The sequence below is a fragment of the Delphinus delphis genome, chromosome 1, assembly GCF_949987515.2.
Source record: "Delphinus delphis chromosome 1, mDelDel1.2, whole genome shotgun sequence".
In the NCBI taxonomy this organism is placed as follows: domain Eukaryota; kingdom Metazoa; phylum Chordata; class Mammalia; order Artiodactyla; family Delphinidae; genus Delphinus; species Delphinus delphis.
This window is the reverse complement of record NC_082683.1, coordinates 182,663,182-182,689,037: the sequence shown is the minus strand read 5'-3', so window position 1 is coordinate 182,689,037 and position 25,856 is coordinate 182,663,182. Positions and strand designations below refer to the sequence as shown.

The 25,856-nt window shown below is 59.0% G+C and overlaps 1 protein-coding gene across 2 annotated transcripts; it reads left to right on the top strand.

Moving 5' to 3' along the window:
• The first annotated feature begins 8,031 nt into the window (after window positions 1–8,031).
• Window positions 8,032–24,237, top strand: TMEM9 (transmembrane protein 9). Of its 2 annotated transcripts, none has more exons than XM_059998816.1 (6): window positions 8,032–8,163; window positions 8,606–8,707; window positions 9,731–9,822; window positions 13,655–13,763; window positions 15,771–15,902; window positions 20,920–24,237. In XM_059998816.1, the coding sequence occupies exons 2-6, from the start codon at window positions 8,642–8,644 to the stop codon at window positions 21,064–21,066; spliced, it is 546 nt and encodes a 181-aa protein (XP_059854799.1). In that variant the 5' UTR covers window positions 8,032–8,163; window positions 8,606–8,641; the 3' UTR covers window positions 21,067–24,237. The 2 variants fall into 2 exon arrangements, with proteins under 2 accessions (XP_059854799.1, XP_059854791.1); XM_059998808.1 differs by lacking the exon at window positions 8,032–8,163 and adding an exon at window positions 8,247–8,423.
• Window positions 24,238–25,856: the final 1,619 nt, after the last annotated feature.

Here is a 25,856-nt window from a genome sequence, read left to right as displayed (position 1 = left end):
ATCTCTAAGGTACAAATTTAACTTTATGAAAGAGGCCTGCTGAGTATTCTGAGAATTGGTGGGCGACCTCAGCTCAACTAGGACTTTCTTGAATATCACCCTGGTAGTAATGAACATATATATATTTTCTCTCAAAAAAGTGATATAAACGTGACCCACGCTCATTAAAGAAAAAATTCTAAACAAGAAAAATTACTTTTCAAGTACAATCAGTTGTTCACTGTTCTTGCCTTACCCACCCCTATGAAAAACAAGCAATGAACAGAAACATTTGTACGAATGTGATTTCTTTTTCTATCTTAGATCTACCTACCCACCTATCATCTGTCTATCATCTACCATCCATCCATCCAACCCTCATTTAGATAGGAGAGCAGACATCTGTCATTTTGCCTGCTCTGCGTCCTATTGGTCCTGATAGGAGTTAATCACAGGGTCTCACCCTCCCCAGGGAGGTTGGCACACAAACCAGGCTGGCCAATCAGAGTTATTCACCATGCTGGCCACAGTGATTGGCTGATGGATCGACTTGTGACTCAAGCAGAGCCAGTTAGGGTCTTCCCTGAGATTTGCCACATCTGTGCTCTGATAGATCACTTTTTCTTTGGTGTCCACAAACCATGATGCTGTAGGCCTGAGGTTATTAGCAACATCTTTCCAACTGTGTGAAATGATCCAGGTCACAGAGGAAGGCATGACCAGAGATAGACATAGGGACAGAGCCCTGAGGGTACCAGTTGATCTACTGGACCCAACCATGCCTGAATCCTGCTCTACATGTAAACTTCCCAGGTATGTGAGCTAATACAGTCCTCTTGTTTTAGGTTGAATCATATGAAACTGTCATTCATCAAATATATATAAACATTACTGCTAATATAACTGCTAATATTCTTTCTATTTAATTTGCGGGAAAATGCAACATATCTAGAGGCCAAAATTTTAGGAATCCGAGGTTCTCTGAGTCCTAGAAATGACTACCAAAAAGTCTCTACATTTAAAGAACCAACAAGGGTGCATGTAGAATTTAATTTACAGAAAAATGGATTCCAAATGGTAGGATCCGACCTGCCAATACTCAGGAAAAGTATTCGGGAGTTACTGGGGCAGCATTTCCCAAAGTATATCCCTCGGTACGTGAGTCTTTCAAGATGCTTCTCAAAAAAAGAGTTTATTGTCAAAATGATGGAGAAATATTACACGCAATTGTATTGTTTTCAGGGATTCACAATGTGTATTACCATACTGAAGCATCTAAAAAGTCCCGCAGTAAAATACATCAATGTAATTTGTTTTAAGCTAAGGCTTCCCAAACTAATTTATTCACAGAAACCACATTTCTCCCCAACACAGTAGCATCCCAGGAATTATTCCCAGAAGCGTATTTTGAAAAACACTATCACAGAGTATTGTCAGCAAGTGCACAGAATGTTAGGAGACAGGGTTTTGTAAACCAGCAGTGCTCAAAGTGTGGCCTGAGGACCCAGTGGATTTGTAAGGCTGTTTCGGGGAGATCAAGAGATGAAACTATTTTCCTAGCAATTCTAAGATGTGATTTGGCTTTTCACTCTCATTCCACTGCAAACATACAGTGGCGTTTCCCAGAGGGTAGGTGACATGTGATCTCACAAGGGGCTGAGTGGAGAAGCAGATGTGAGAACCCAGCTGTCTCTTATTAAACTAGACGTTAAGGAGATTTACCAAAAAATGTAAAACGATGCCACTCTTCTCATTCAATGTTTTCTTTTTTTAAAAAAATGGTTCTAATGTAATAGAGGCTTGAAGGAAGACACAATATTTATTTATTTTTATTTATTTATGGCTGTGTTGGGTCTTCGTTTCTGTGCGAGGGCTTTCTCTAGTTGCGGCAAGCGGGGGCCACTCTTCATCGTGGTGCGCGGGCCTCTCACTGTCGCGGCCTCTGTTGTTGCGGAACACAGGCTCCAGACGTGCAGGCTCAGTAATTGTGGATCACGGGCCCAGTTGCTCCACGGCATGTGGGATCTTCCCAAACCAAGGCTCGAGCCCGTGTCCCCTGCACTGGCAGGCGCATTCTCAACCACTGCGTCACCAGGGAAGCCCTCATTCAATGTTTTCTTTTGGAAAATGTAGTGGGGTGGTTTTTTTTTCCATCAAAAGATGTGTATGTCTGCCATGGGTTTATTATTGTTATTTTAAAACAAGTAAATGAATGTGAAATTTCTGTTATAATTTTAATGCTGTAAATATTGATGGACATGACGACATAAACAAAGCTCTTTGAGAGTCCTCAATAATTTTTAAGAGTGTAAAGGGGTTGTGAAAATGGGGAAAACACTTTTTTTTTTTTTTGCGGTACGCGGGCCTCTCTCCGCTGTGGCTTCTCCCATTGCGGAGCACAGGCTCCAGACGCGCAGGCTCAGTGGCCATGGCTCACTGGCCCAGCCGCTCCGTGGCATGTGGGATCCTCCCGGACCGGGGCATGAACCCGCGTCCCTTGCCTCGGCAGGCGGACTCTCAACCACTGTGCCACCAGGGAAGCCCAGGAAAATACTCTTGTTTCCCTTACTGTACTCAGAAGTGTGCAGCAACACTTCTGACACCAGATGTCAGGGTTTCCACAAACCAAGCAATTCTTCGATGCCTGCTGACTGTCTGACACTAACTGCAATTAGCGCAGACTCATGGGTTCAGGACTTATTCCCATAAGGCTGACCCCTCTCCCCCCACTTCAGGTCCAGTGACAAGTCCTGCTTGTCACCTGTGCTTCTGACTGATGGGTGCAGATCAGGGTTCCTGCACCCTGTCCTCGGGCTCAATGATTTGCTAGTATTGATCACAGAGCTCAGGGAACTGCTTTCCTTACTAGATCACCAGCTCATTATGCAGGGATACAGCTCGGGAACAGCCGTGGAAGAGACAGTAGGACAGTCCCCAGGGGAGGCGCCGGGGACTCCAAGCCCCTCCAGGCGCGTCATGCTCACAGCACCTCCACGTGTCAGGAACTCAGGAGCTCTCTGGACCCCGTGCTTCGCGGGTTTTTACGGAGGCTTCCTCACGTAGGCACGATCGATTATTAACTCTCCGGAGAACAGACGGTGGGGCTGAAAGTTCCAAGCTTCTAATCATGGTTTGGTGTTCTTAGGGAGCAGCCTGCACCCAGGAGGCCACCAGGAGTTGGCTCGTTAGAACAAGAGATGCTCCCATCACCCTGGAAATTCCACGGGTTTGGGAGCTCGATGTCAGACCATCCGATCATTCGGGAAATTAAAGATTTTAGGAGACCTGTGTCAGGAACTGGGGCAGAGACCTATATATATATACATTTTTTTCTTATTATTTCATAGGACATGAAACCCAAAAGTTTTAAAACTGCTATTCTAAATAAATCCCTTCAGGGGAAAATGAAGCCCCAAGGGGCTGGGGCTTGGACAGGAGAGCATCATTCAAACTGAACCCAGATCTTATGATTTCTGGTCCCGAGTCTTACTATAACCCCACGCTGCCTAACACACCACTGAGCATGGAACACCACCGAGCCAGACCCAAGATATGTGACGTGGAGAAGAAAATGGAAACCCAGGAGAGAACTGTTATCCTATGCTCCACAGCACCTCCTGCTTGAGCCCAGAAAGCATCGCAGGGGTGCGGGCTGAGCCCAGACAGGGCAACAGAGGGAGGGGGTGCAGGGCAAGGTCATGCACATGACGAGCCTGGAGAGTAATCGCGGGTAGAACGTCCGGCAGCAAGTGGGTCCACAGTTTACATTTACGTATGTGTGAGCGTGTGTGTGTTATTACACACGTACGTGTGTGTATGTATATATATTAGACTGGACAGAATCGATGTCCCGTATTAAACTTTAGATAGAATAACACTTTGATTCAAAGTTTTGCTCAGTTGTCAATCAATATAGTTATTCTTTGAGCAGGCATTGCCTTAGTTAGTGTTGGGAGAGCCGCCCATCTGTGAGGAGGTGAGCTTGGAGGGCCGGGTCCAGGCCAGCGCCCAGCTGGGGGCGTGTGTTTGTCAGCAGGGCCCCCTCTGCCCCTCTCGCCCTGATGCTGGGGAGTCTGGCCGTGGGCAGAGGGGAGACCTCCTCAGGGAACCTCATGCCATCGCAGGGCCTCCAGGGACCCTGACCTGCCATCTGCGAGGGGTGTGTCAGGGCTCCTCTGTGATCCAGACCGCACACAGTGCCTGGGCTTTGTTCTCTGTTCCGGTCGGATGACCCCTTGGGGCGGCTGTCCCCTGGGAAGGCCGAGTCGTGGCTGCTAATGGGACAATCAGGAACTTAGTCATCTCATAGGAGCCTGAGGCCACGAGACACGGGACAGACAGGCCTTGCGGGGTTCTAGAGGGAGACAAGGGCCGTGCCATGGATGCCAGGAGGGTGGGCACAGTCTGGGGACGATGACTCCCAGTCCAGGAGTGCCCAGAACGGGTACAGAGAGTGGGGAGGAAACTAGACCCTCAGCTCTGGCTCAGATGCCTTTAAGGCCAAACTGACCCAGAGCTGTTCGGGTAAAAGCAGGTGCAGGAGAGGGAAACCAGGGCCTGCGTTCTGCCCCGAGCCCTAGGGCTCCAAACGCGGGCAGGATGAAGAGTGACAGTCCCGCAAGGAAGCAGCAGGACTGGCCTCCTCTGCTGGACAGAGCCTGCACCTGAGGTTGCCTGGCCTCAATCCAGTCCCAGAACCCGAGCCGCAGCCCCGCTCACTCCCCAGCTCCCCCAGGCCCTGCTGGCATGAAGGTCTGGCCCCAGCTCGTCTCTCTGCCCTCCCTTCCCATCACATGCCCTGGGCTTGAGCCAAATGGAACCCCATGCCCCTCCGCTACGGGCCTCCTCCCAGCCCATCTCTGCTCCGCTACCCCCGCTCCACTCGGGACACCATCCCCTCACCACCCTGCTCCTGTGTTCTGGGCCAAACCTGGCCCACCCTTCCTGGTTGGATTAACTTTCTAAATTTGTTAATTACCGTGAATTTAGTGGCTTAAAACAGCACGGACTTGGGACTTCCCTGGTGGTCCAGTGGTTAAGACTCTGCGCTTCCCCTGCAGGAGGCATGGGTTCGATCCCTCGTCGGGGAACTAAGATCCTGCATGCCATGCGGCACGGCCAAAAAAACCCGGAAAACACGCTTATGACGTCCCATTTCTGTAGGTCAGAAGTCCTACCCAGGTGTCACCGAACTCAAGTCAGGGTGTCAGCAGGGCCTCCAGAGGAGAGTCTGCTTCCCGGTCTTTTCCAGCTTCTAGAGGACACCACATTCCTTGGCTCGTGGCCCCTTCCTCCACCTTCAGTGTCTTTGACCCCGCTGTTGTCCTCACACCTCACATCTTTCTCTGACCACAACCAGAAAAGCTTCTCCTCTTTTAAAGACTCACCTGATTAGACTGGGCGCACCTTGATAATCCAGGGTCCTCTCGCCATCCCAAGGGCTTTCACCTAATCACATCTGCAAAGTCCTTTTTGCCACGTAAGGTGACATATTCACAGGATCCAGAATTAGGATATGAACATCTGGGGCGGGCATTATTCTGCCCCGCACTGGCCCAGCTCCGGTAGCCCCCGTGACCTTCAAAGCATCCTCTCCACCTTCCGGGCTGACTTGGCCCATGGGCCTCTGTAGATCTTCCTCTCCACAGCTTCCAGCACCCTGGATTGTAACGGCTTGTTGATTTGCCATTTTCCTGCAATAAGTGTCAAGTACCATGACAGCAGGGACAGGGTCTCTCTTGTCCACTGATATATCCTAGCAACTAGCACAGAGCTGGGCGCGTAGTGTTCCAAAAACACTTTAGTGCAGAAACTCTTCTACAGAATTTAACTATATTAAATTACCTTCTGGTTCCATGCCTTCTCTACAAGACACATCTTGAAAGCAGGGTTCACATGTGGCTTGTCTGTTGTGTCCCCTGGGACGTCTGGACAGTATTCGGCACACGCTTGTGGAATTGGATTGAAGAAAGAGGTTCAGCCTCCTCTCAATGGCCTAGCTCTTAAACGCAGGGCCCACGGAGGATGTGTGGGAACGAGGCGCACTGGGTCAGGTAGGGCTACCTGGGAAAAGGTTCTGGAAGAGAAGCGCTTGGGGCAGAGGTCTGAAAGAGATGCAGGCTGAGGGGGTGATGACATCCTGCCAAGAGGACTCATATGAGCAAAGCCAAGTGTGGGAGACAGCTGGTGCGGGTAACCAGAGCTGAGATGGGAGGGCCAGGGCTCGGACACCAGGTGGAGGGGTCTCGAGTTGATGCGATAGGGTGCTCGCAGGGATTACAGAGCAGTGAGCAAGGTGCTGAAAACAGGATTGGATGGAAGACAGGATGGAAGCAGGAGGACAGAGTGCAGTATGCCAGCAGGGCAATGATGGCTGTCCCTTAGGGTCACTGGCATAGACTCGAGGTGGAGCCAGGAGAGAACAGAGTCAAAGATCATTTGATGCACACATCCTTGCATTCCTGAGAAGTGCAGGATGATGGCGCACGGAGGAAGCTGGGAGGCCTCGCTTCCATTTTGTGGTGAAGGTGGTGAGACCAGGGCTTCCCTGGTGGCGTAGTGGTTGAGAGTCCGCCTGCCAATGCAGGGGACACGGGTCCGTGCCCCGGTCTGGGAGGATCCCACATGCCGCGGAGCGGCTGGGCCCGTGAGCCATGGCCGCTGAGCCTGCGCGTCCGGAGCCTGTGCTCCGCAACGGGAGAGGCCACAACAGTGAGAGGCCCGCGTACCGCAAAAAAAAAAAAAAAAAAGATGGTGAGACCAGCACTGGGTACCTTTAGTGTCAGGTGTCAGAGGACCATGAGCTGAAGGTGACCGACTCGGCCCTCTGCTTTTGTCTCCAAGAAGGTCTCCACTGCCACATAGGAGGTGTATGGGGGGGAGGGAGGGTGCCTTTCCAGTGCCTGAACTGTCCCTTCTGCCCCCACGGGACAGGCATCCTCTCTCTGTCCCAGCCTGTTCCCCAAAGCAGCCACTCTGACCTCCAGAATGAGCTACGGTCTCCATTGACAGAGCCCCCACTGTTCCAGGTGCTTTGCACATATAGATTCGTTATATCCTGAAAGTAGGTCATATTATCCCCATTTTATGGATGTGGAAACCGAGGCTCTCTAAAGGATAAGCCAACCACCCCAATTCTCAAAACTAGTACGAGAGGAACCAGGATTGGTGCCCTGGTTGGCCTAGGGCCAAAGCCCACAAGCTCTGTGTGCCACTGTGGTACCTCCTGTGGGTCCTCCAGCTGGCGGATTTTAAATCTACCCAATTCAGCAAGCAGGGACTCTGCAGGCGGAGGGGGTACAGGGAGGGACACATATCAGTAGGAGGGACCCAACGATCCCCACAGGAAGTGCCCACCACAATCCACGGTACCCCCCCCCCCACAACGGAATCCCAAAATATCGACTGAAGGGTCTTTGCATGCAACCAACTCCCTTCACACAAGGAAGCAGAGGCGGGAGAGGGGAGATGTCTTCCAGGTAACACCACTGCTTAGTGGCAGAGCGGGACCAAAGCCCAGGTGTCTTCACCAGGGTCGGTGCCCTAGACTCGGACGACTCCTCTCTCTTTCCTTTGCAGCTGGACCGAGCTCACCCCTGCCCCTCAGCGGCCCGGACCTCCCCCGCCCCCCGCACATCCCGCCCCCATCTGCCGGGTCCAGAACCAGCACCAGGGGACCAGGCTGGGAGCTGCGGGGCGCATCCTTCACGGGCCCAGCCCGCCCCTCGCCGCCCCGGTTCCTCCTCCTGCCGGGGAGGGGGAGGAGAGGTGGGGCCGCCCTCTGCAGCAAAGATGCGACTCAGATAACATCTCCAAATTGTGGATCTGCTTTTAGCGTTATTGTTGTTACTAGCTTATTGTTTATCAAGTGCTTTCTCTATAAAACGGCAAGACTGAACAGCTTAGGCCCGCTCCGAAACCCTGGATTTTGAATACAGGGAGGAGGGAGCTCGGCGGTGGAATTCTGCGGCCGCAAGGAGGCCACATCTTCCCAGCTTTTCGTTCGCTTGCAGACGCTCCCTTTTCCTGTATGGTAGGGTTGAGAAATGCCTCCCTCTCCCTTGCGCGGAGCCTCGGCGCCCATGCGGAGGCGGGCCTTGTTGCCTTGGCGACATCCCCAGCAGCCAATAGAAGCTGGAGGGGCGGGTCCGGCCAGGTCCTGTGCTGCCAAGGCGGGGTTCGCAGGTTAGCAGGCGTGCGTTGGGGGAGGGCTGCGGGGGTCGCGGGGGTCGCGAGGGCCTTGGGGTACGGGGCCCGCGGCCTGGCTGTGGGGTTGGGGCTCCCAGAATTCGCGCCCCAGATTCTCTCTCGGCCGGAGCGGGAGGAGCTGCAGGCGGTGATGAGGGAGGGCGGAGGAACGCGAGATGGGGGTCGCTGGCCGGCCTTGTCCGGCGGACCCGAGGCCCGTGGCCCCGCCCAGGAGGCCCCGCGGCCCGGCGCGCCAGGTGGGCTGTGGAAGTCGAGGCCTGGGGGAGAGGGAAGCGCCTTCGCGGACCAGGCTTGGAACGCCCAGGACCCCGGGCCCAGCTCCCACCCGGTTACCATGCCCGAGCAGGGCGGTTCGCTCCGGGGCCGAGGGTGCTGCGTGGCCGCCCGCCCCTTCTCCGCCTCAGTATTTCTCTTCCAGGTGGGCGGTCTTGCCGGCCCTGGAAGTCTGAGAAGCATGAAGCTCCTGTGTTTGGTGGCCGTGGTCGCAAGTCTGCTGGTGCTCCCAGCCCAAGCCAACAAGGTGCAGCTCCCATGCGCGACCACCCTGCCTGCGCCCCGGCGGGGGGCTGCTGCTCCAGCCCGGCCCCTCACTCCCCTTCGGGCCGTGCCGGTGCATGTTCTCTCGGCCCTAGGCTGCAGGCCTCCAGGAGAGGGGGCGTCTGCGGGGCACGCGTCTCGATCTGGCACGCCGGAGGTGGAATTCCGGTCAGGGTTCTGTGTTTGGGGAAGTTGTCTAAGTTCTCAGTACCTTCTTGCTTTGCTCTTGGGTGCCTACTGCCCTAGTCGGAGCTTCCAGTAGCCCAAGGAGTGGGCGTAATGTGAGGAGTGTGAAGTCTGCACAGATTGCAGGTTTCTGGGTGGAGGGGACCCACCCCCGAGCTGGGACTCGAGGTAACTTCCATTCCTTAGGGGTAATGGCCCGGAGCTGGGTTTGGGTAGGTCTCTGGAATTCGAGATTATGAAGGTCACTGAGGCTTTGAATCGGACTGAGTCTCGGTTTGTTTCCACTTCCTCCTGGGAATGCTAATTCGAATGCAAATTTTGTGTTGTTGTCTCTGACCCATTCCAGGGAGGGAGAACTTCCAGAGGGGTTGCTTGAGTGTTTCCATGGAAGCGTCCACTTTTTCTGGTTCACCCCAGCCTTCTCCTTCCCTGATCCTAACCTAGGAAGTTGGAGGTGGGGTTGGGGGAAGAGGCCAGCCGCCAAGACTTCTGGACCCGGGTACACACACAGGTGTGAGGCCCAGAGCAGAGGACTGCCACCTTGCTTGCTCCTCCCCCAAGCCCCCTACCTGGGAGCGGCAGCCCTGGGTGTGGCAGCCCTGGGTAGCCTGTGAGTATCATTCGTGCCCCCAGACAGTTTCTCGAGGACCCTGTGATGTAGCATCCTTCCTGCAGAAGTCGTTCCTGCTGAACTTGGGCATGGGGGCAGGTCAGGAGCGTTCATATGGTCACCTTGTGGAACAGGGAACTGAAAGTGCAGAGTCTTGCTAGAACTTGAACCCAGGGGCCCTGCCCACCTGATATGTGCTTTCTCTCGCAGAGTTCTGAAGATATCCGGTGCAAATGCATCTGTCCACCATATAGAAACATCAGTGGACACATTTACAACCAGAATGTGTCACAGAAGGACTGGTAAGGCATTGCCCAGGCTGGCCCTTGAGGTTGTGGGTGTTGAGTGGGGTTCACGGACCCCTGGAGGATAAGCTTGCTCTCCCATTTCTATGGAGAACCTTACAAAGGAATGTTTTGTCCCTGGTCACACAACCGATTAGAAATAGGGTCCGCGTGTCTTTAATTCCAGCTGAGGGGTTCCTGGTCAGAGGAGTGGATTTTGATTTGCTTTTTTTTGGTACGCGGGACTCACTGTTGTGGCCTCTCCCGTTGCGGAGCACAGGCTCCGGACGTGCAGGCTCAGCGGCCATGGCTCACGGGCCCAGCCGCTTCGCGGCATGTGGGATCTTCCCACACCGGGGCACGAACCCGTGTCCCCTGCATCGGCAGGCAGACTCTCAACCACTGCTCCACCAGGGAAGCTCTTTGATTTGCTTTGATGTGGGTGTTTGTTCATATCTGCAAAATGGTAACAGAGAAGGCGGGAGAGGTAGACATTAGAGCCACATACCGGGGGATCTTTCGCCTACTTGCGTGCGCTTGGCGAAGCTCTGTTACATGCGTCATTTGATGCCAGTGTCTAACCACCTTGTAAGGCAGTGGGATGGGTTGTGTCCCCATTTTATAGCTGCAGAGATTGAGGCCCAAAGAGAATTTACATTATACTCCTGGAGTCTTGAATTCTGGATGCCTCACTTCAAGAAAGAGAGAAGTAATCAAAAAATCATTCAGAGAAAGGACATCAGCTTGTTGAAGGCACGTTTCAACATGCTCTCCTGGAAAGAAGGGTTTAAGGAATAATAGTCTGAGAAGGAGAGGACTTGGGGACACACGCAGCTGAGAGGGCAGGAGAGGGACTGGCGTGCTCTGAGGCGCACCGTGTGGTTTGGGTGTAGGACTGGGGCCAGCGAGGAGAGCTCCAGGGAACCAGATTGAAGTGAGTTGAGGGGGCGTTTCCTGTGCAGGCCGTTTGAGGAGCAGGGGCGCCTCATCCCGGAGGGCTCTGAGCGCAGGTGCGGTGATACCTGCATCTGGTCCCTGTGGAGCGGTTACGCCACACGGGGGAGCCCAGGTCAGCGTTGCCTCTACTTGGTCAGGTGTCAGGATCACCAGGTGGGCTTTGAGAAAATACAGAGTCCCAGCACCCCGTCCGCCATGATTTTTGGGTTCTTTTCTGTTGTTGTTTTTCCCAGCTTTATTGCGATGAATCAGACATGTGGCGTTGTATAAGGTTACGTGATTTGATACATGTATCTATTGTGGAACAAGGTTAGACACCACCTCCATCGCCTCACAGGGTAACCATGCAGGTGTGGGTGTGGTAGAACATTTAAGATCTACTCTCTTAGCAGCTTCAAGTGTACATAATTGTTAACACGTATTGTTAACGATAGTCACCATGCTGTATGTTAGACACCACCCCCCACCCCCCGCCCAAGATCTTGATTCAGTGAGTATGGGGGTTGGGGCATGGCAGAAGCTCTTTCTTAAATAAGTGATTGTTAAATAAGTGATTGTGAAGCAGTTGGTCCAGAGCAGCATTTGGGGGTTTTGAACCTGTCCAGCTCCGAGTATGTGATTTTTCTGAGAACCCGTCTGGTTAGATGCGGACTCTGGATCGACCCTGCCTGCCTTTCAGTCTAGCTTTGCTCCTTGTTCATTGTGAAACAAGTTACTTAATCCCCAGTGTATTCAGCTTCTTCATCTGTAAAGCGGTGGCAGTATTTTGAGTATTAAATAAGAGAGTGTGTGTGTGTGTGTGTGTGTGTGTGTGGGCTCGCGCACACTTGTGCAATGCATGTACAAGTAAGTATAGCACTTAGAACAGTTCCCAGCACATGGTGAGGCCGTATGAATGTCGGCTGATAGTATTAGTAATGTATATTGTTATGCCTTCCTAGAGGCCACGAAGAGGCCGACTTACGCCACAGCCCAAGAGGGAAGCCCCAGTTTCCTTCTGTCTTTGCCCGTCCTGATGGAGTTACAAAGCCCCAGGACCTGGAGCCCTGGGGAAGCCCCTGTGACCTCCTTGTATCTTGTGGTTACAGTTCAAATAGCGTCAGGAATAAACGACTAGATTGTCTCAGCCCGACACCAGCTACATCCCTCAGGCACCCCCACATTGTACCAGCACTGTCTCTGCACTGGGGCCAGAGTAAGGCCCCAAGCCAAGCGTGGATGCCACGGAGGATGGAGTCCTACCTGGACCTCTCAGGCTGTGGCTTATCTCCTTCCCCTGGGAAGGCAGCATTGGGGGGCTGCCTGAGGAACAGTTCCACGAAGGCTGGTGGGTGGAACCTGAGGCTGGGATATACACCCCAGGGTTCTGGGACCCAGTGACCCTGGCCTGTCAGGGAGGGGAGGCATCGCAGGCTACCTGGAGCCCTGCAGGGGAGGGGTGGGGCCTGACCCTGTGATCCTAGACCTCAGGCCAGGGCCAGAGGAGACCAGGTGTGTCCTCAGGCCGCTTCCGCATGGTCCCTCCACTGCGAGGAGGACACCTGGGCCCTCCCCTGGTGGAGGGGTGTGAAGCCAGGGTGTCTGAGCGGCACAGGCCACGTTCCCGTGTTGCAGGCGCTCTGCTGTCTCATGCTGGGGGTCCTCGTGCCTGTGAGGGGCAGAAACCCCGACACCTTCTCCCTGATGGTGGAGCTCCCGAGGAGTGCACTAGAGAGACAGTCCCAGAGCTGGCTAGTGCGGTGTCTCTCACACTTCTAAAAATACAGGCTTCAAACAAATCTGTTTTGGAAACACATTGTGTAGAAGTCAGGACGGCCCCCGCTGAGCAGAGCGACTGTGGCCCCTCCCTCCCACCCTCCGCACAGAGGGCCCTGGGGTGCCCCAGGGAGCGCATTTTGAAGGACACTGATAAACACACACATGTCCTCACGTGTCCATGACGACACCGAGGCCCAGAGAAGTTACACACATCACCTGCAGAAGGCGGAGACTTAACCAGCTTGCCCTCCGGTAACCCTCTCCCCTACGGCGCTATCACTGATCCCCAAAAAGGGACACGTCACGGTTTCACTGATTCTCTGGGGAGAGAACACATCCCTGTGGGGAACCCACACGTCCCACTGGTGCACCAGAGTGACCTTCCAGACCCAGGGAGAAATCTGGCCCCCAGAGGCTGGTAGAGGCCCCCGGAGAGGGGAGGCCCCAGGAGTGATGCCCCAGTGCTGGGTGTGGACCTGGCCCTGTCCGGCGGCCCCTCCCCGGGCAGGGGCTGAGTTACAGCAGGGAGCCATGTGCCCAGCGCTGGAAGTGGGGTCATCAGAGGTTCAGGTCAAATCACACCCTCCACATACGGACTTTTAGGGGGAGCAGAGGCTTGTGGAGGACATGCCAGCCCACGCTGTTGGCGCCTCTGCCAGAAACCCCGCCTGAGCCTCAGGGCCCCTGGGACAGCCCGGGCCAGAGCTGGAAGGGCCTGGAGGGTCATCCGGCGCCACCCCTGCAGCTCCCAGAGGTGCAGCTCCCAGAGGAGCTCGGGCCCAGGGCACCAGGCTCCTGGTGGGAGGGCCCGGCTGAGAGACAGCAGTGGGAGGGGATAGGGAAGTGGGGTTCAGAGATGTTGAAGACGGCAGTCACTGGCTTGTGGTGGATCCGTGGGTCAGAGGAGGCCTGGCGGAGGCGCTGCCTGCCACGGGGACAGACCCTGGACCCGAGGGACTGGGGTGGGGTGGGGGTGGAGTCTGTGCCGCTGGGACACTCACCCAGTGAGTCGCGGAGGGCCAGGGCCTCGAGAGGCTGTGGGTTGGGAAAGGGGTTCCGCCAGCCTGACCCCTCAGAGACCCTCCCCTCCCTGGGGAGCCCCCCGGCTGCCCCCACAGCCCTCTGTCTGTTGCAGCAACTGCCTGCACGTGGTGGAGCCCATGCCGGTGCCCGGCCACGACGTGGAGGCCTACTGCCTGCTGTGCGAGTGCAAGTACGAGGAGCGCAGCACCACCACCATCAAGGTGCCCGGCGGCCGCCCCGCCCCGCCCCGCCCCGCCCCTGCGCGGCCCCGCCCCGCCCCTGCGCGGCCCCGCCCCACCCCCTCTTCCTGGGGGGCCTGCGTGGCCCCGCCCCGCCCTCCGTCCTGTCCTGTTTGCTTCTGCAGCGTTGCTCGGGGCTGGGGGGCTGGCTCGAGGCTGGCCTGGTCGCAACCCAGGGACCTCTTTCCCACCCCGCTTGGGGCCGCTCTCCCCTCTGACGCCATCACACTCGCGGGGGTACCTGGGAGGGGGGCTGAGACCCCTTCCCCCACGCTTCCCGTCTTCCTCTCCCTTCTCGCCTTCCGTTTGTTCAGTAGACATTTCCGGGGCTCCTGCTGTGTCCCGGGCACCGTAAGGGATGATGGAGCGGAGGTAGCCCGCCCTCCGGAGCCTGCAGTCTAGTTAAGCTTCCAGAGCTGCGGGCCTGGCAGGATGGCCATCAGACGCCCCCATTGCTTCCCCTGAACCCCATTCTCATGGGCATCAGTGAATTCAGGGGAGGTGGTGGAGTGGCCACCAACACACAGTGAGGACATGGAGAGGCCTGGTCCCTGGTCCCCTCCAGGCAGACGAGCCTCCAGCACCACCACACCCCAACCAGGGCGAGCCTGGCCGTGCTTGCGGATTTCCAACAGAAGCCTCTCCTGGTCCAGCTCTTAAGCTTATTTCTGCGTGTCTGGTGAAGGGTCTGGAAATAGCATCAGGAAAGAACCCGCAGGAATTTGGCAGCAGCCCTGAGCCTGCCCTCGGGCTTCCCTTTCAAGGTTCTTTTGAAGGGGAAGTGGTCCTCACCGCTGCCCTCCCTGCCTGGCCCATGGTGCCCATCCTGTCCCCTCTGACGTGGAGACGGTTGCCTGTCCACCCTCCCTATCATCACCCCTTCCCCTCTGAGCTTATCCACTGGCCCCACGCTTGGGGGACCAGGTCCCCAAGACCTTAGATTGGAAGGGACTTCCTGACGTGGGGACCTCATCAGATACATCTTAATCCCCCAGTTTCCCTGTAGTCCTTGCTAAGAGACCAGAGAGAACCCCCTCCAGCTTCAGCCCCCCCCACTTCCTGGGGTACAGGCAAGAGTTCTGATCCTTCACCCTGGCTGAACATGCCCTAGTCAGGGAGGCGTGTGGTCCAGCTGGACTTGGCTGTGGACTAAGCTCGGCTCCCGTCACAGCGTAGACACGGGGCTAGGGTCGCCAGCGACAGATGGCAGTTGGGGAGCAGAAGAGGCTTAGGAGTTGCGGTCACGGCAAATCTGGGTTCCAGGCACATCCACCACTTGGTATTCTTGGGACTGAGGGTGATGGCGTGGCCTGGGGGGCTCTGCATCAGGTGAGTGTCAGCCCCTGGGGGACATTTGGAGATGGACTGTGGCCCCAGTAACCGTGGTGTGTTACTGACCGTGGAGGGCAGTGTCCTGGGGAGTCCTGCCTAAGGTGCCCGGAGTACCCACACTGGGAAACATCTCATTAGCTTCCTTGACTCTGTTTTTCCTGTAAAACAAAAATGACTGCAGCTTGGGAGGCTCTCCAGGCCTGTAATTCTGCCCCAGCCTCACCTCCTGCTGTGACTGACGGTGGGGGGGGGGTGTCTGTGGCTGCGGCCTGTCCCCTCTGTCCCCTGAAGGTGACTTGCCCTCTTGGGACTGAAGCTCCCACCCCGTCACCCTGTGCTGCCCTCAGCAGGGCTCGGTTCTCCCCGCTCTGACGGGCGCTCCCCCTGCCCCCGTCTGGCCGGGCAGATTCCCCTCCCCGCTCTCCACTCCTGGGGGCGCCTCATCTGTCATCTTTGTGCTGCCAGAGAACTGGTGGCTCTTGTGGGGTCCCGACCACCGAGGGCACAGTCAGCAAAGGTGGGGTGGGTCGTTCTCCGCGCCCGCGGTCTCCTGGCCTGTCTGCAGGCAGCACTCGGGGCCACACTGCCCGGCGAAGACAGACTGCAAGGGAGGGGAGCGGCATCCCGCAGGGCAAGCTGGGTCCCTTCCGCTCGCAGGTCATCATCGTCATCTACCTGTCGGTGGTGGGCGCCCTCCTGCTCTACATGGCCTTCCTGATGCTGGTGGACCCTCTGATTCGAAAGCCGGACGCCTACACTGAGCGGCTGCACAACGAGGAGGAGAACGAGGTAGCGGCCCCTCCGCCCACGCGGCGTCCCTGGGGCCTCGGCGGGCGGTCTTCCCCTCCCCCAGCGCTCCAGTGGCTCCTCTCCCGTGTGGTGTCCTGTGCGTCACCCGGACCGCAGTGTCTCCTCAGCGGGGGCAGCCTTGAGTTTTCCCTGATTGGCATCAGCAGCTTCAGTGCACGGGTCGGGGAGCCTCCTTGTCGCCCTGCATTCCTAGCAGAGGGCCAGTGAGCCCGCCAGGCAGCCCCATGTGGGTGCTCAGAGCTTGGTGTCAGGCTGACGGTGGACTTGGAGAGTGTACCCGGAGAGTCAGGGGAGCCCGGGGTGGGACACAGGAGGCGCAGGCAGCTCTGTGGGAGTGAAAGGTGGTGTGTGTCGTGCAGAGCTGTGACGGTGTCAGGGGCTCCTGGCCTGTGCCCCTCGAGCTCGCCCCCTCGGGCCTACACAGCCGCCACGTGTGCCCGAGACAGCAGTGAGGGAGGAGGGGTGCCCCAGAGGGTGGCATCTGCGGGCAGGTGGGGCTCAGGACGCTTCCTGCCCTGGGGACCAGCTGCGCGCAGGTGCGGAGAGCTCGGCCTCACCCTGGTTTACGTAAAGCCGGGGTGGAAGGACCACAGCCGGGAGGTTAACACGTGTAAGAGGGACTCTTCCTGCAGGGACACAGGTGAGCGAGGTGAAGGGGTGAGTGGTCACTAGAGCGCCAGGCTTAGGCTGCAGCGCCGGCCGGCTGTCGCCCTTGAGAGCATCTCACGTAGCGGGTGGAGCTGGGAAGGGCAGGTTCCCGCCAAGAAGAGGGGCTGGGGCTCAGACCTCAGCGTGAAGCTGCCCGGCCGGCCGCATGGGGCAGGCGTGCACACGGCCAGGGAGGGAGGGGGCCTGGCCCGTCCCTGGACCCCATGGCCCCTCGGGGGTGGGTGCCCCCAGCCTCCTGCTGACACGCGCCCGGCCAGTGGCACTGGGGCTGGGAGGCGGGCATGGGGGGGCCGGCAGTTGGGTGGTCTCTCTGCCCAGGAGGAAATCTCGCACGCCTACCTGGTTATTAACGCGCGGTAACAGCGGCTCTGCTGGGGGCAGAGCGGCGCGGGTGAGTACCCCGTGATTAGGGGATGCGTGCGGTAATTGCAGCCCTGGCTGGGGAGCGGCTGAGAGATGGGCCATGATTACACGGCTCCGCGGCCTCCCCGGAATGCGTGCCACCTGGCTGCAGAGCCCGAAGGGAGGGCAAGCCGCACGGCTCTTTATGGACCCCGCCCTGGGCACCCCGGCTCTCCCCTTCCCTGTTTCTCTTCCTCCTGACGTACTCAGGTCCTGCAGGTGCCCGTGTAGACAGATGCACAGACCTCGGGCCCGCCCTCAGGGGGACAGCCCCCGGTCAGGGATACGGGATAGAAGGCTGTCGGGAGGGGCGGGGGAAGCTGGGGCTGACTTTTCCTGGGTGTTAGTGTGGGAAGGCTTCCTGGCAGCGGGGCTCTTCGTGGTGGGGCGGGGCCGCTTAAGTGCTGGGGCCGCTGGAGCTGAGTGGAGCGGAGACCGCGGTGGCGCCTGGGCCTGGGGCCGGCAAGGGGAGGAGGCCCTGCCTGGCTGAGCTGAATCTCTGGAAATGCTCTGAAGAGCATTTCCCTTCAGAGGGATGGGGCCCCCCCGGGGCGGGGGACTTAGCTTTCACCCCAAGCGGAAGAAAGTCAGGCTCTAGGCCTGTGCAACCCAGTGACCTTGAGAAGGCTCCCCTCCACACCCCGGGAGTCGGGGGGTCGATCGCATCCCAGCATGGGGGCCCTTTGGGTTGTCCCCCCATTCCTGTAGCCGGGAGCTCCTGCCCTGGGGCTCGAGGACAGAGAGGAAGGGGGCCTTGCCCACCGCGCTGAGGAGATGAAAGCCCTGCTCCCTCTGAAGGTGCCAGCCGGCCCGGTGGGCCCCTGGTGCGGGGCGCTGCCTTTCCTGATTCCAGCAGCATCAGGACTAATCCCCCGGCTCAGACGCCCTTTGAAAGGAGGAAGCCAGCCTTTCTGCCGGGGCAGAAACGGCAAACAGAGCTGTGCTAGATGTGTAGGTTTGGCCCCTTTTGAAGAGAGAGAAGGAAAGGGTCCTACAAGGCTGTGGCTGTCTGTGGGCCTCAGCTCTGCAGGGTCCTCCGAGACCACAGCCCACTGGGTGGGAGTGCGGGAGAGAGGGGTGTGCAGGAGTGATGGCAGCCGGGGACCCTCCCTTCCCAGGGCGGTGAGGAGCCCAAGAGGGACAGGGCCCTCGTCCCCCTGAGCCCAGAGCAGGAAGGGGGACGAGGAAGGGCAGGGCTGGCGGACGTCTCTAGAACGGCCGTCAGGACCTCGTGGCCCAGCCGTTAGCAGCGTGGCATTGGGATTGTGATCCTGGGCCGGAGTCCCAGCTCTGCACTCGCTGTCCTGGTGTTTAACCCTTTGGTTAGTTTTCCAAGTCTGAGCTCCTGTCTCAGCGTGGTTGCTGTGATGCCGTGGGGCCCTGACCTGAAGGGCCGCCCTCGCTGCAGGCAGGAAGGCTGAGGGATGGCGGGGCCAGAGGCCGGGGGCAGGGAGGCCAGGCCAGAGGGCTTGAATGTGGGGCTCGGGAGACACGGGTCCCAATCCTGTGTGACCTTGGGCGGCAGAGCCGCAGGTGAGAGTCCCGTGGCCCATGAGCCGGTCTCGTGAGCCTGGGGATAATCCAGGTGCAGCACAGAGAGCGCCTGGCGCCCAGGGCCGCTCATCCTCAGGCCCGTCCAGCCCCGGTGGCAGGCGCCTCCCTCCTGGTCGGCAGGGCTCCCCCTCCTGCCCTCACTGCCCAGAGGCCCAGCTCGGGGGGTAAGAGGGTTGGAAGTGGTAGCATCTCTCCTGTGGCAGAGCGGGTGAGGACCAGGCCCCGCTCTGAGCGTTTCTAGGACAGGCGTGGCGTCTCTAATACCCGTTAATCAGACTATTAGCGGTGGAAGCGCAGAGCCTCTCAGCCGCAGCTTTCCCGGTTTAGGACCTGTTTGCCAAGACTTTACATGAAGGAAAAACAAGTGGTCCTGTGGAAATGCGGTGAATTCCAGCTGTTCTTTCACGCGCTGCTCTAGGCTCCCTCTGCTTTCCCTCCAGACACTCTCCCGATGGGACAGGAGAGGCGCTTTTCCGCCCCGCCAGGCCTGCCCCCAGGCTCCCAGGAGGACGAGAGTGTGGGCAGGCCGGCGGGGAGAGAAGCCCCGTAGCCCCGGAGCCGGGAGAGCTCGGTCCTGGGGGGCCGACAGCCTCCCACGGGGGTCTCCAGTGCCCCCTCACCTAGACGGCCACGCAGAGGCTGGTCCTGAACCGGGAAGGGACGATCTGAAAAGTAGCGACACCGGTGACCTTTCAAGGGCAGGTCCCCCCTCCTGCCTGGGGGCTCCGGGAGTGGGTCTCACACTGACAGTTGCTGTGAATTGAGCGCCTGTGATCTGCCAGGCACCGCTGAACGCTGTGCGCCCACCGTCCCCGAGAAGACGCTCCTGCAGGCTCCATCCGTGGGTGGGAAGCAGGTTCAGAGGACAGGGCGTCAGCCAGGGTCGTGCTCCAGGTCAGAGCCCAGGTGCAGAGCCGGGTGTGATGCCACAGTCATCTTCCCACCGTGAACTGCTGGGGAGGAAGGAAACTGAGCACCCCGCGGGCTCCAGCTTGACAGCAGTGTGCTGAGGACGTTACACGTGTTACTGTATGTAACCTTGCCGTACCCCGCTCCTGGGCATAAACCGTGTGTCAGGGTGTGGGGCGCCACCCACGAGGTCCTGAGTCATGACCAGCACTGGAAACTGAGATGGAGCAGGGTAGAGGGCGTCAGGGGGCGTCATGCTGAGTGTTGTGTGTGCGCGTGTGTGTGTCTGTGTGTGTGTTTAGAAAAGCCTGAGAAGACCGGGTTTACGAAGTTGAAGCTTGGGGAAGTCAAGTGGCTTGTCGGGGCCACACAGCCGCTAAGTGGCCGAGGCCGGGAGAAGGGGGCAGCTGTAGAGCCCGGGGTCCTGGCTTCGACTCTGCTGCGCCGGCACCTGCCCCTGAGGTGCTGCCGTGGTCCTCGTCCAGCCTGGCAGAGCGGGCTCCCTCGGGGTCCCGGGCCGAGGGCTCCCGGGCCGAGGGCTCCCTGGGGGCAGCGTCCGTCTCTCACTCACCCTGGGCAGAGCTCTGGGCGGCAGTGACGACCTGCCAGCCTCACCGCCCGCCGCCCCCATCCCCCGCCCCTACCTCCCCAGCCTGGCAGCTGCATGGCGACAGAAGCTGTGCCATCTCGGGGCATTGGAAGCAGAGTTGCAGTTGCTGGGCGGCCCTGGGCTTAGAGAGGTGTGCTAATCCCTTAAGAGGTGTGTGGCACGAGATGAGAGGCAAGGGAGAGCTGGGGAGGAAATCCCCCGGGCTGTGGGCCTGGCCCTTGGCTCCAGTTCCCCCCAGAGATCAGGTTCAGGTCCTGCAGGAAATGCATGGGCTCTGGAGCTTCAGAGGCAGAAAAGTGGTAATTAGGGGGAGATGCTGCCTTTGACGACAGCGGCAGTTCTGAGGGCGGGCAGGGGCGGGGGCGGGGGGATGGGGCAGAGCGGGGAGGGCGGCCGGAGCGGCTCTGGCTCTGGAATGGGCACGAAGGGCGAGCTCCCAGCTCCACCCTGCAGACACTGTCCTTTGGGGAGTGAGCTGGGGTCCCAGGCCCGGCCCAGCAGGTCCTGGGGGTCTCCCCGCTGTCCTGGCCGTGGCCGGCAGGGCCAAGGGGTTCTGCAGTCCGCTACCAGCCGTGGGGGCACGTGGTGCCTCTCCTCGAACGACAGCGGCATCGCGTCCTCTCTGCTGACCCTCCGCGTTCCTCTCGAGGGTCAGGAGTGAGTCTGGGGCGCGGCCGGGCCTAACCAGAGCCCCCGCTTCCCAGCCCCTGCCCATCCTGCAGCCGCGGGCGCCCTGTGCTGGATAGGCCCTCGGGGAGGCCTTTGGGGTTGCTCTCCTGGCACTGTTTTCCATGTCAGGCGTTTGAGACCGCCCGGCTCGCGGTGCCAAGCCTCTTCTTCTTCCCGCAACAGGACGCGCGCTCTGTGGCGGCTGCCACCTTCTCCGGGCCCCGGGCGAACACAGTCCTGGAGCGCGTGGAGGGAGCGCAGCAGCGGTGGAAGCTGCAGGTGCAAGAACAGCGGAAGACAGTCTTCGATCGGCACAAGATGCTCAGCTAGGCAGCGGTGCCGCCGGGCCACGGTCAGGGCAGGGCCGGAGGCCACACGGAGCTGGCCACTCTCCCCACTCAGTGCTGCCCTCCGGGTCTCCCCCTTAAAGCCCGGGGCGTTTTTCCTTCTCTCTCTGTTTTGACATGTGCTCAGCTGCATAATCTAGGGAGAGCACTGGGCCCATGGTCTCGGTTTGCCTGCACAGGTGGTCTTCGGGGGGGAGGGCTGGGGGCCTCGGGACTGGAGCGACCCTGTCACCTTGCTCCCTCCTCGCCACCCTCCCGGCTCCAGACCTTGGGAGCTTGGTCATCAGGAGCTGAGTGTGGGACAGGAAGGCACGGCCGGCTTCCTCCCGGCCCGACTCCTCGGCCCTGGCCCGGCCTCACTCCAGCCCTCGGGACGGCTCTGCTGGGAAGGCTGATGCCACAGCGCAGCCGTCGTCCTCAGGGCACACCTGGACGCTGTTCCGGCTTCTCTCCCCCTTCCTCTTCTCCCATCAATGCAGGGAGAACCAAGGACCCTGCTCGCTCTGCCTCCTGGCCCCCGCTCCCACTTCGGAAGCCAGGCAGTGCCCCCCCCACCTCCCGCCCCGGTCTGCAATTGCTGAGCCGTTGGTGGGACCACAGGACCCCGAGGCCGAGTGGTGGCTCTGAGCACCTGGGCTCCTATCCACAGATTGACACTTGTCCCTGAATTTCATTGTACCAGTGCATGGAGAGGAATGTCATCCTTCTGTTACCTGTAAATCAAGGAAGCCTCCTGAAATTGTCTTGTCTCACTTTGTGGATCTCAAGAGACTTCAAGGACTACGAGTGTTTCACAAGTGGACCCAGAGAGGGGACAGGAGCATTGTCCTTGAGGGGTCCAGGCAGAGAGGCAGGGCCCGCACAGTCCAGGTGGCTGTGGCGGACGGAGCCCACGGGGGGCCTGGGCGGGGTCGCTGCTCCTTTCAGGCTCCATTCCCTGCAGGGGGCAGTGGGTGAACTGGCCCTTAGGAACTACCCTGAGTTTGTGTTCCACCTTTGTGGGAGAGCCCCCTGAGACTCTGAACAGTGTCTGGTGGCAGTATCTTACAGATACAGTACGTGGTGCTCACTGAAAAGCCCGTATGTTTCCCCAAATGAAAACCAGCAGGTACTCAGGGGTGGGGGCAGCCAGGGGAAGGGTGCTGCCAGGAGAAGCTTCCAGGGGCCGCCAGGGCTGAGTCACATCCATCCGTCCGTCCCGGAAGTGTGGCAGGGGTGCGTCCGGGACCCAGGCAGAAACGGGCTTGGCGGCCCAGCTGCGTCTGATGGAATTTCTTCCTGCAGGGTTTGTCCAAGTCAACGTGTCGAGAAGGCTCCTTGTGGAGCCCTGAGCCAGGGTCTTGGTGGGGTGGGCATTTCAGTTTGCAAAGATGTGCCCAAGTTCAGAGCCATATACAGATACTGAAGGGCACGGGCGGGGCTCCAGAGGAGCAGAGACTTGGGGTTGGCATTGGAAGTGAGCGAGGGACACAGTGGAGGGGCGAGGTTGACGGGTCCTGGGCCAGCGTGAGGCTTGCGGCGGGTTAGCGGGAGGTACGTGGGCCGCAGGTGGCCGCGCAGAGGACACGGTGCCGGCTGCGCCTCCGCCCTCGTTTGCCCGGCGTACGCTTGGTGCCGGGCAGGCCGCCCGCTGCTTCAGAGGCCTCGGTGGGCCGCGAGTTCTTCCACGATGGGGATGCTTTCCAACAGTGGGTAGATGGGTGTGTCGGCTTATCAATCACCAGTCCAGGACTTGGTGTCTCAGATTGCCAGGTACTCCTCTAAGCCACCCTGCCCAGGGGAGACCTCGAGTGCTGTTGTTTCTCTGCGTGTTGGTTGAGTCCTGCAGGTGATCTGACCCGTCGGGTAGTCTTAAGGATCTGGTCTGTAGCAGGTAGCTGTTGTTATCTGTAAATAAGCCCAGTATGTGAAAATAAATTAACGTAAAAGGTTAGGAATGATTCTTCAGTGTCTTAAGGACTCAGCCAGTAACTAGCCTCTCGATGTGCTTTGACTTCGCACACACGCTGGTTTCGGACAACTACTCCCGGTGTGCCTCGGTGACCTCGGAGCAGGGTCCCTGCGGCCAGCGCAGCAGAGGCCAGAGGAGCTGTTCCCCGCCTCACCTGAGAAAGAAGTGCTTGTGTTGTGTTCAGAAGTCCTGTTTGTCTCCCATCAAACAGCCACACTGTTCTGCAAGGGTCTGTTCCCACCTGGGAAGAACTTGTTGGGTTTGGCCCTGGGGACCGAGCCTTGGAATTGGTCAAGCGACACGTGCGGGGAACGGGGAGCGAGGGGCCGTCCCGCTCCTGAGCTCCCCCCTCCACCCCTAACCCGGACCAGCTCTTTCATTCTCTGGCTTCCTTGCGTCATTCTTAACCCTGCGAATCCCCAACCACGGGTCTCCAGCCCAGCCTGTCCCGTTCCCAGCGCCCTCCCGCTGCCCCCGCCGCTGCATTTGGCATTGACCCTAGGCAAGCTTCCTGTGTTTCTGTCCCCTTCTCCCTAACGTGGGAAATCTTGCCTCACTGCTTGGGGAAAAGCAAGGCCGTCAGGGGTGATCTCACAATTTCCTCACCCCACCTGCAATTTTCCTTCCTATTGATCTTGACTGCTTTGACCTTGGAGGTTGCTTCCTGTTCCAGGCCAACCCACCCGTCCCTTCTCCCTGGGACCGCCATCACCTCCAAGCTCGTCCTGTTGCCCGGTGCCGTCCAGCCTATCAACACACTCAAGTCTCCCGTCCTGAAAGGGCCATCTGTGGGCTCCATGCTCAGCTCTGGCTATGGGGGTCCCTTCCCTGTCCCCACTCAGTCCCTCCCCCGAGCCCTCCACAGGTGGAGGTGCTGGTGAGTGTAACTGCTGGACCCAGAGCGCGTCCTCGGCTCGCGCCCTCCCAGCCCTTAACGCTGCGCCGACACTGGATCCTGCTCCCCAGATATGCGGCTTCCCGGGCCTCCCTGCTCAGACCGCTCAGCTCAATGTACAATTTAACGTGGCAGTTTTCTCCGAGGCTTTTCTCTCGGGTGGTTTCCTGACGTTAATTCTAGAATCTCCGACTCTAGCCCAGACCTGACCCCCAGCTCCAGATCTACCTGGCTCTCAGCCGGACCCTCCCCGCTGGGGCCCACAGAGCCTGTCAAAAGCAGCACGTCCAAAAATAAACGCATCCTTGCCTGGAAATCGGCTGCTTTTAGTTCCTTTATCTGCGTCAGTGGTGCCACCAGTCGCCAAGGTGCTCAAGCCGGAAACCAGGGGCTCGTTGGAGACTTGAGTCTCCTGGGCTGCAGGCCCCACTTCCGGTCACTCACGAAGTCCTGGCAGCTGGGGCACCTGTTTCCTCCCCTCTGCCCGACAACCACCGCCCAGTTCATTATTTCTCCTGGGGTTCTCGTGGGGAGCACTGGGGAGCTCGCATTACTCCGATCACGTCACTTCACTCCTTCAAGACCCTCCAGGGCTCCCCGCGGCCTGTGGCCGGAGGGGTTATTTTGTTTGTTTTTGGCCACGCCTCGCGGCTGGTGGGATCTCAGTTCACCAACCAGGGATTGAACCCGGGCCACGGCAGCGAAAGCCCAGAATCCTAACCACTGGGCCACCAGGGAGCTCCCCTAGGGCCTGAGTGCTTTACTGAGGCCATCGTCCACCAGCCCCTCTGATCATCAACCCCAGACAAATTGGCGGGAGTTACTGGTGGGGACTCTGAGACCCTTGGAGGGGCGTTGACGGCCCCCCAGACGCACGCTTACCTGGAGTGGAGGGGGCGCCAGCCATAGGTGCCCAGGAGGCTCTGCGTCCCTCCGCTCCCAAGCCCTGCCCTGGGCATGCTGAAGCAGGGGCAGAGCTTGAAGAGGTGACTGAGGGCCGGAAGAGGGATGCCCGGACCCGGCTTCTCTGTCCATCCCTGGGCACCTGCATTCCGTGCCACGCAACTCCCACGGGCCAGGAGTGCCCGGGGGATGCCCGGGCCTGGAAGCGGGACGGACCTGGCTTCCTGAGCCTGCTCGGCCCTTCCAATCCCTCCTGTCCGAGGCAGTCTCCTTTTCCGTAATGATACTGCGGCCCGGGGCCTGGCCTGTAGTAAGTGCTCGTGAGACGAGGGGCAGGGACCAAAGCCCCAGAAGGCTGGTCCTCCATCCAGTAAAGCGGGTGGGGCGTTAAGAGCGTGAGCTCTGGGCCAGCAGCCGGGTGCAGACCCCAGCTCTGCCTCTCACTCCAGGGCCGCAGGCACCTCATGGGGGGTGTAAGGAAGACGTCGTTACTGTGTCTAAGGCGCTTAGGACAGCCCTGCGGGGTGCTGGGTCTTCTGACTCACATCATCACTGTGACAGCATAACCCCCAGCCGCCAGCCAGGGTCTGTAGATGCCGGGGGGACTTCCTGCGCTGTGACATCAGAAACCCGGAGCCCTCAGGCAGATCCCACCTTGTAGAAGTTCTGCCCCGAACTTCCCAGGGGGCGATGAGTCCCGTGGCCCCCTGGCCCCGGGTGTGGGTCAAGCAGCCGGAGGCCGGCTGACCCGAGGCCCCTGGCCTCTTCGGCCTCCTGCATCAGGGCGGACATGCAGGGTAAGGCTCCACCGGGCGTCCGGAGCCTGGCCCTGCCCCGGCCCTGCTGTCCGTCGCCGTGCGACCGGGCGCAGACGATCTGTCCGAGCGTCAGCTTCTCCAGATGGAGAGGGAAGACCTGAAGCCAGCCCGTGGTTCCCCAAGGGCGGCCCACGTGTGCAAGGCGACTTCGGGTGGTGCCCAGAAGAGCGCTTTTTCTTCTAGTAGTCATGTGATTATCTTACTGT

Coding starts and splice junctions, on each gene's coding strand:
- TMEM9 (XM_059998808.1), top strand. CDS start 8,343: ATGGGGGTCGCTGGCCGGCCTTGTCCGGCGGACCCGAGGCCCGTGGCC. Junction 8,424..8,605: donor CCCGCGGCCCGGCGCGCCAG/GTGGGCTGTGGA, acceptor TTTCTCTTCCAG/GTGGGCGGTCTTGCCGGCCC. Junction 15,903..20,919: donor ACAACGAGGAGGAGAACGAG/GTAGCGGCCCCT, acceptor TTCCCGCAACAG/GACGCGCGCTCTGTGGCGGC.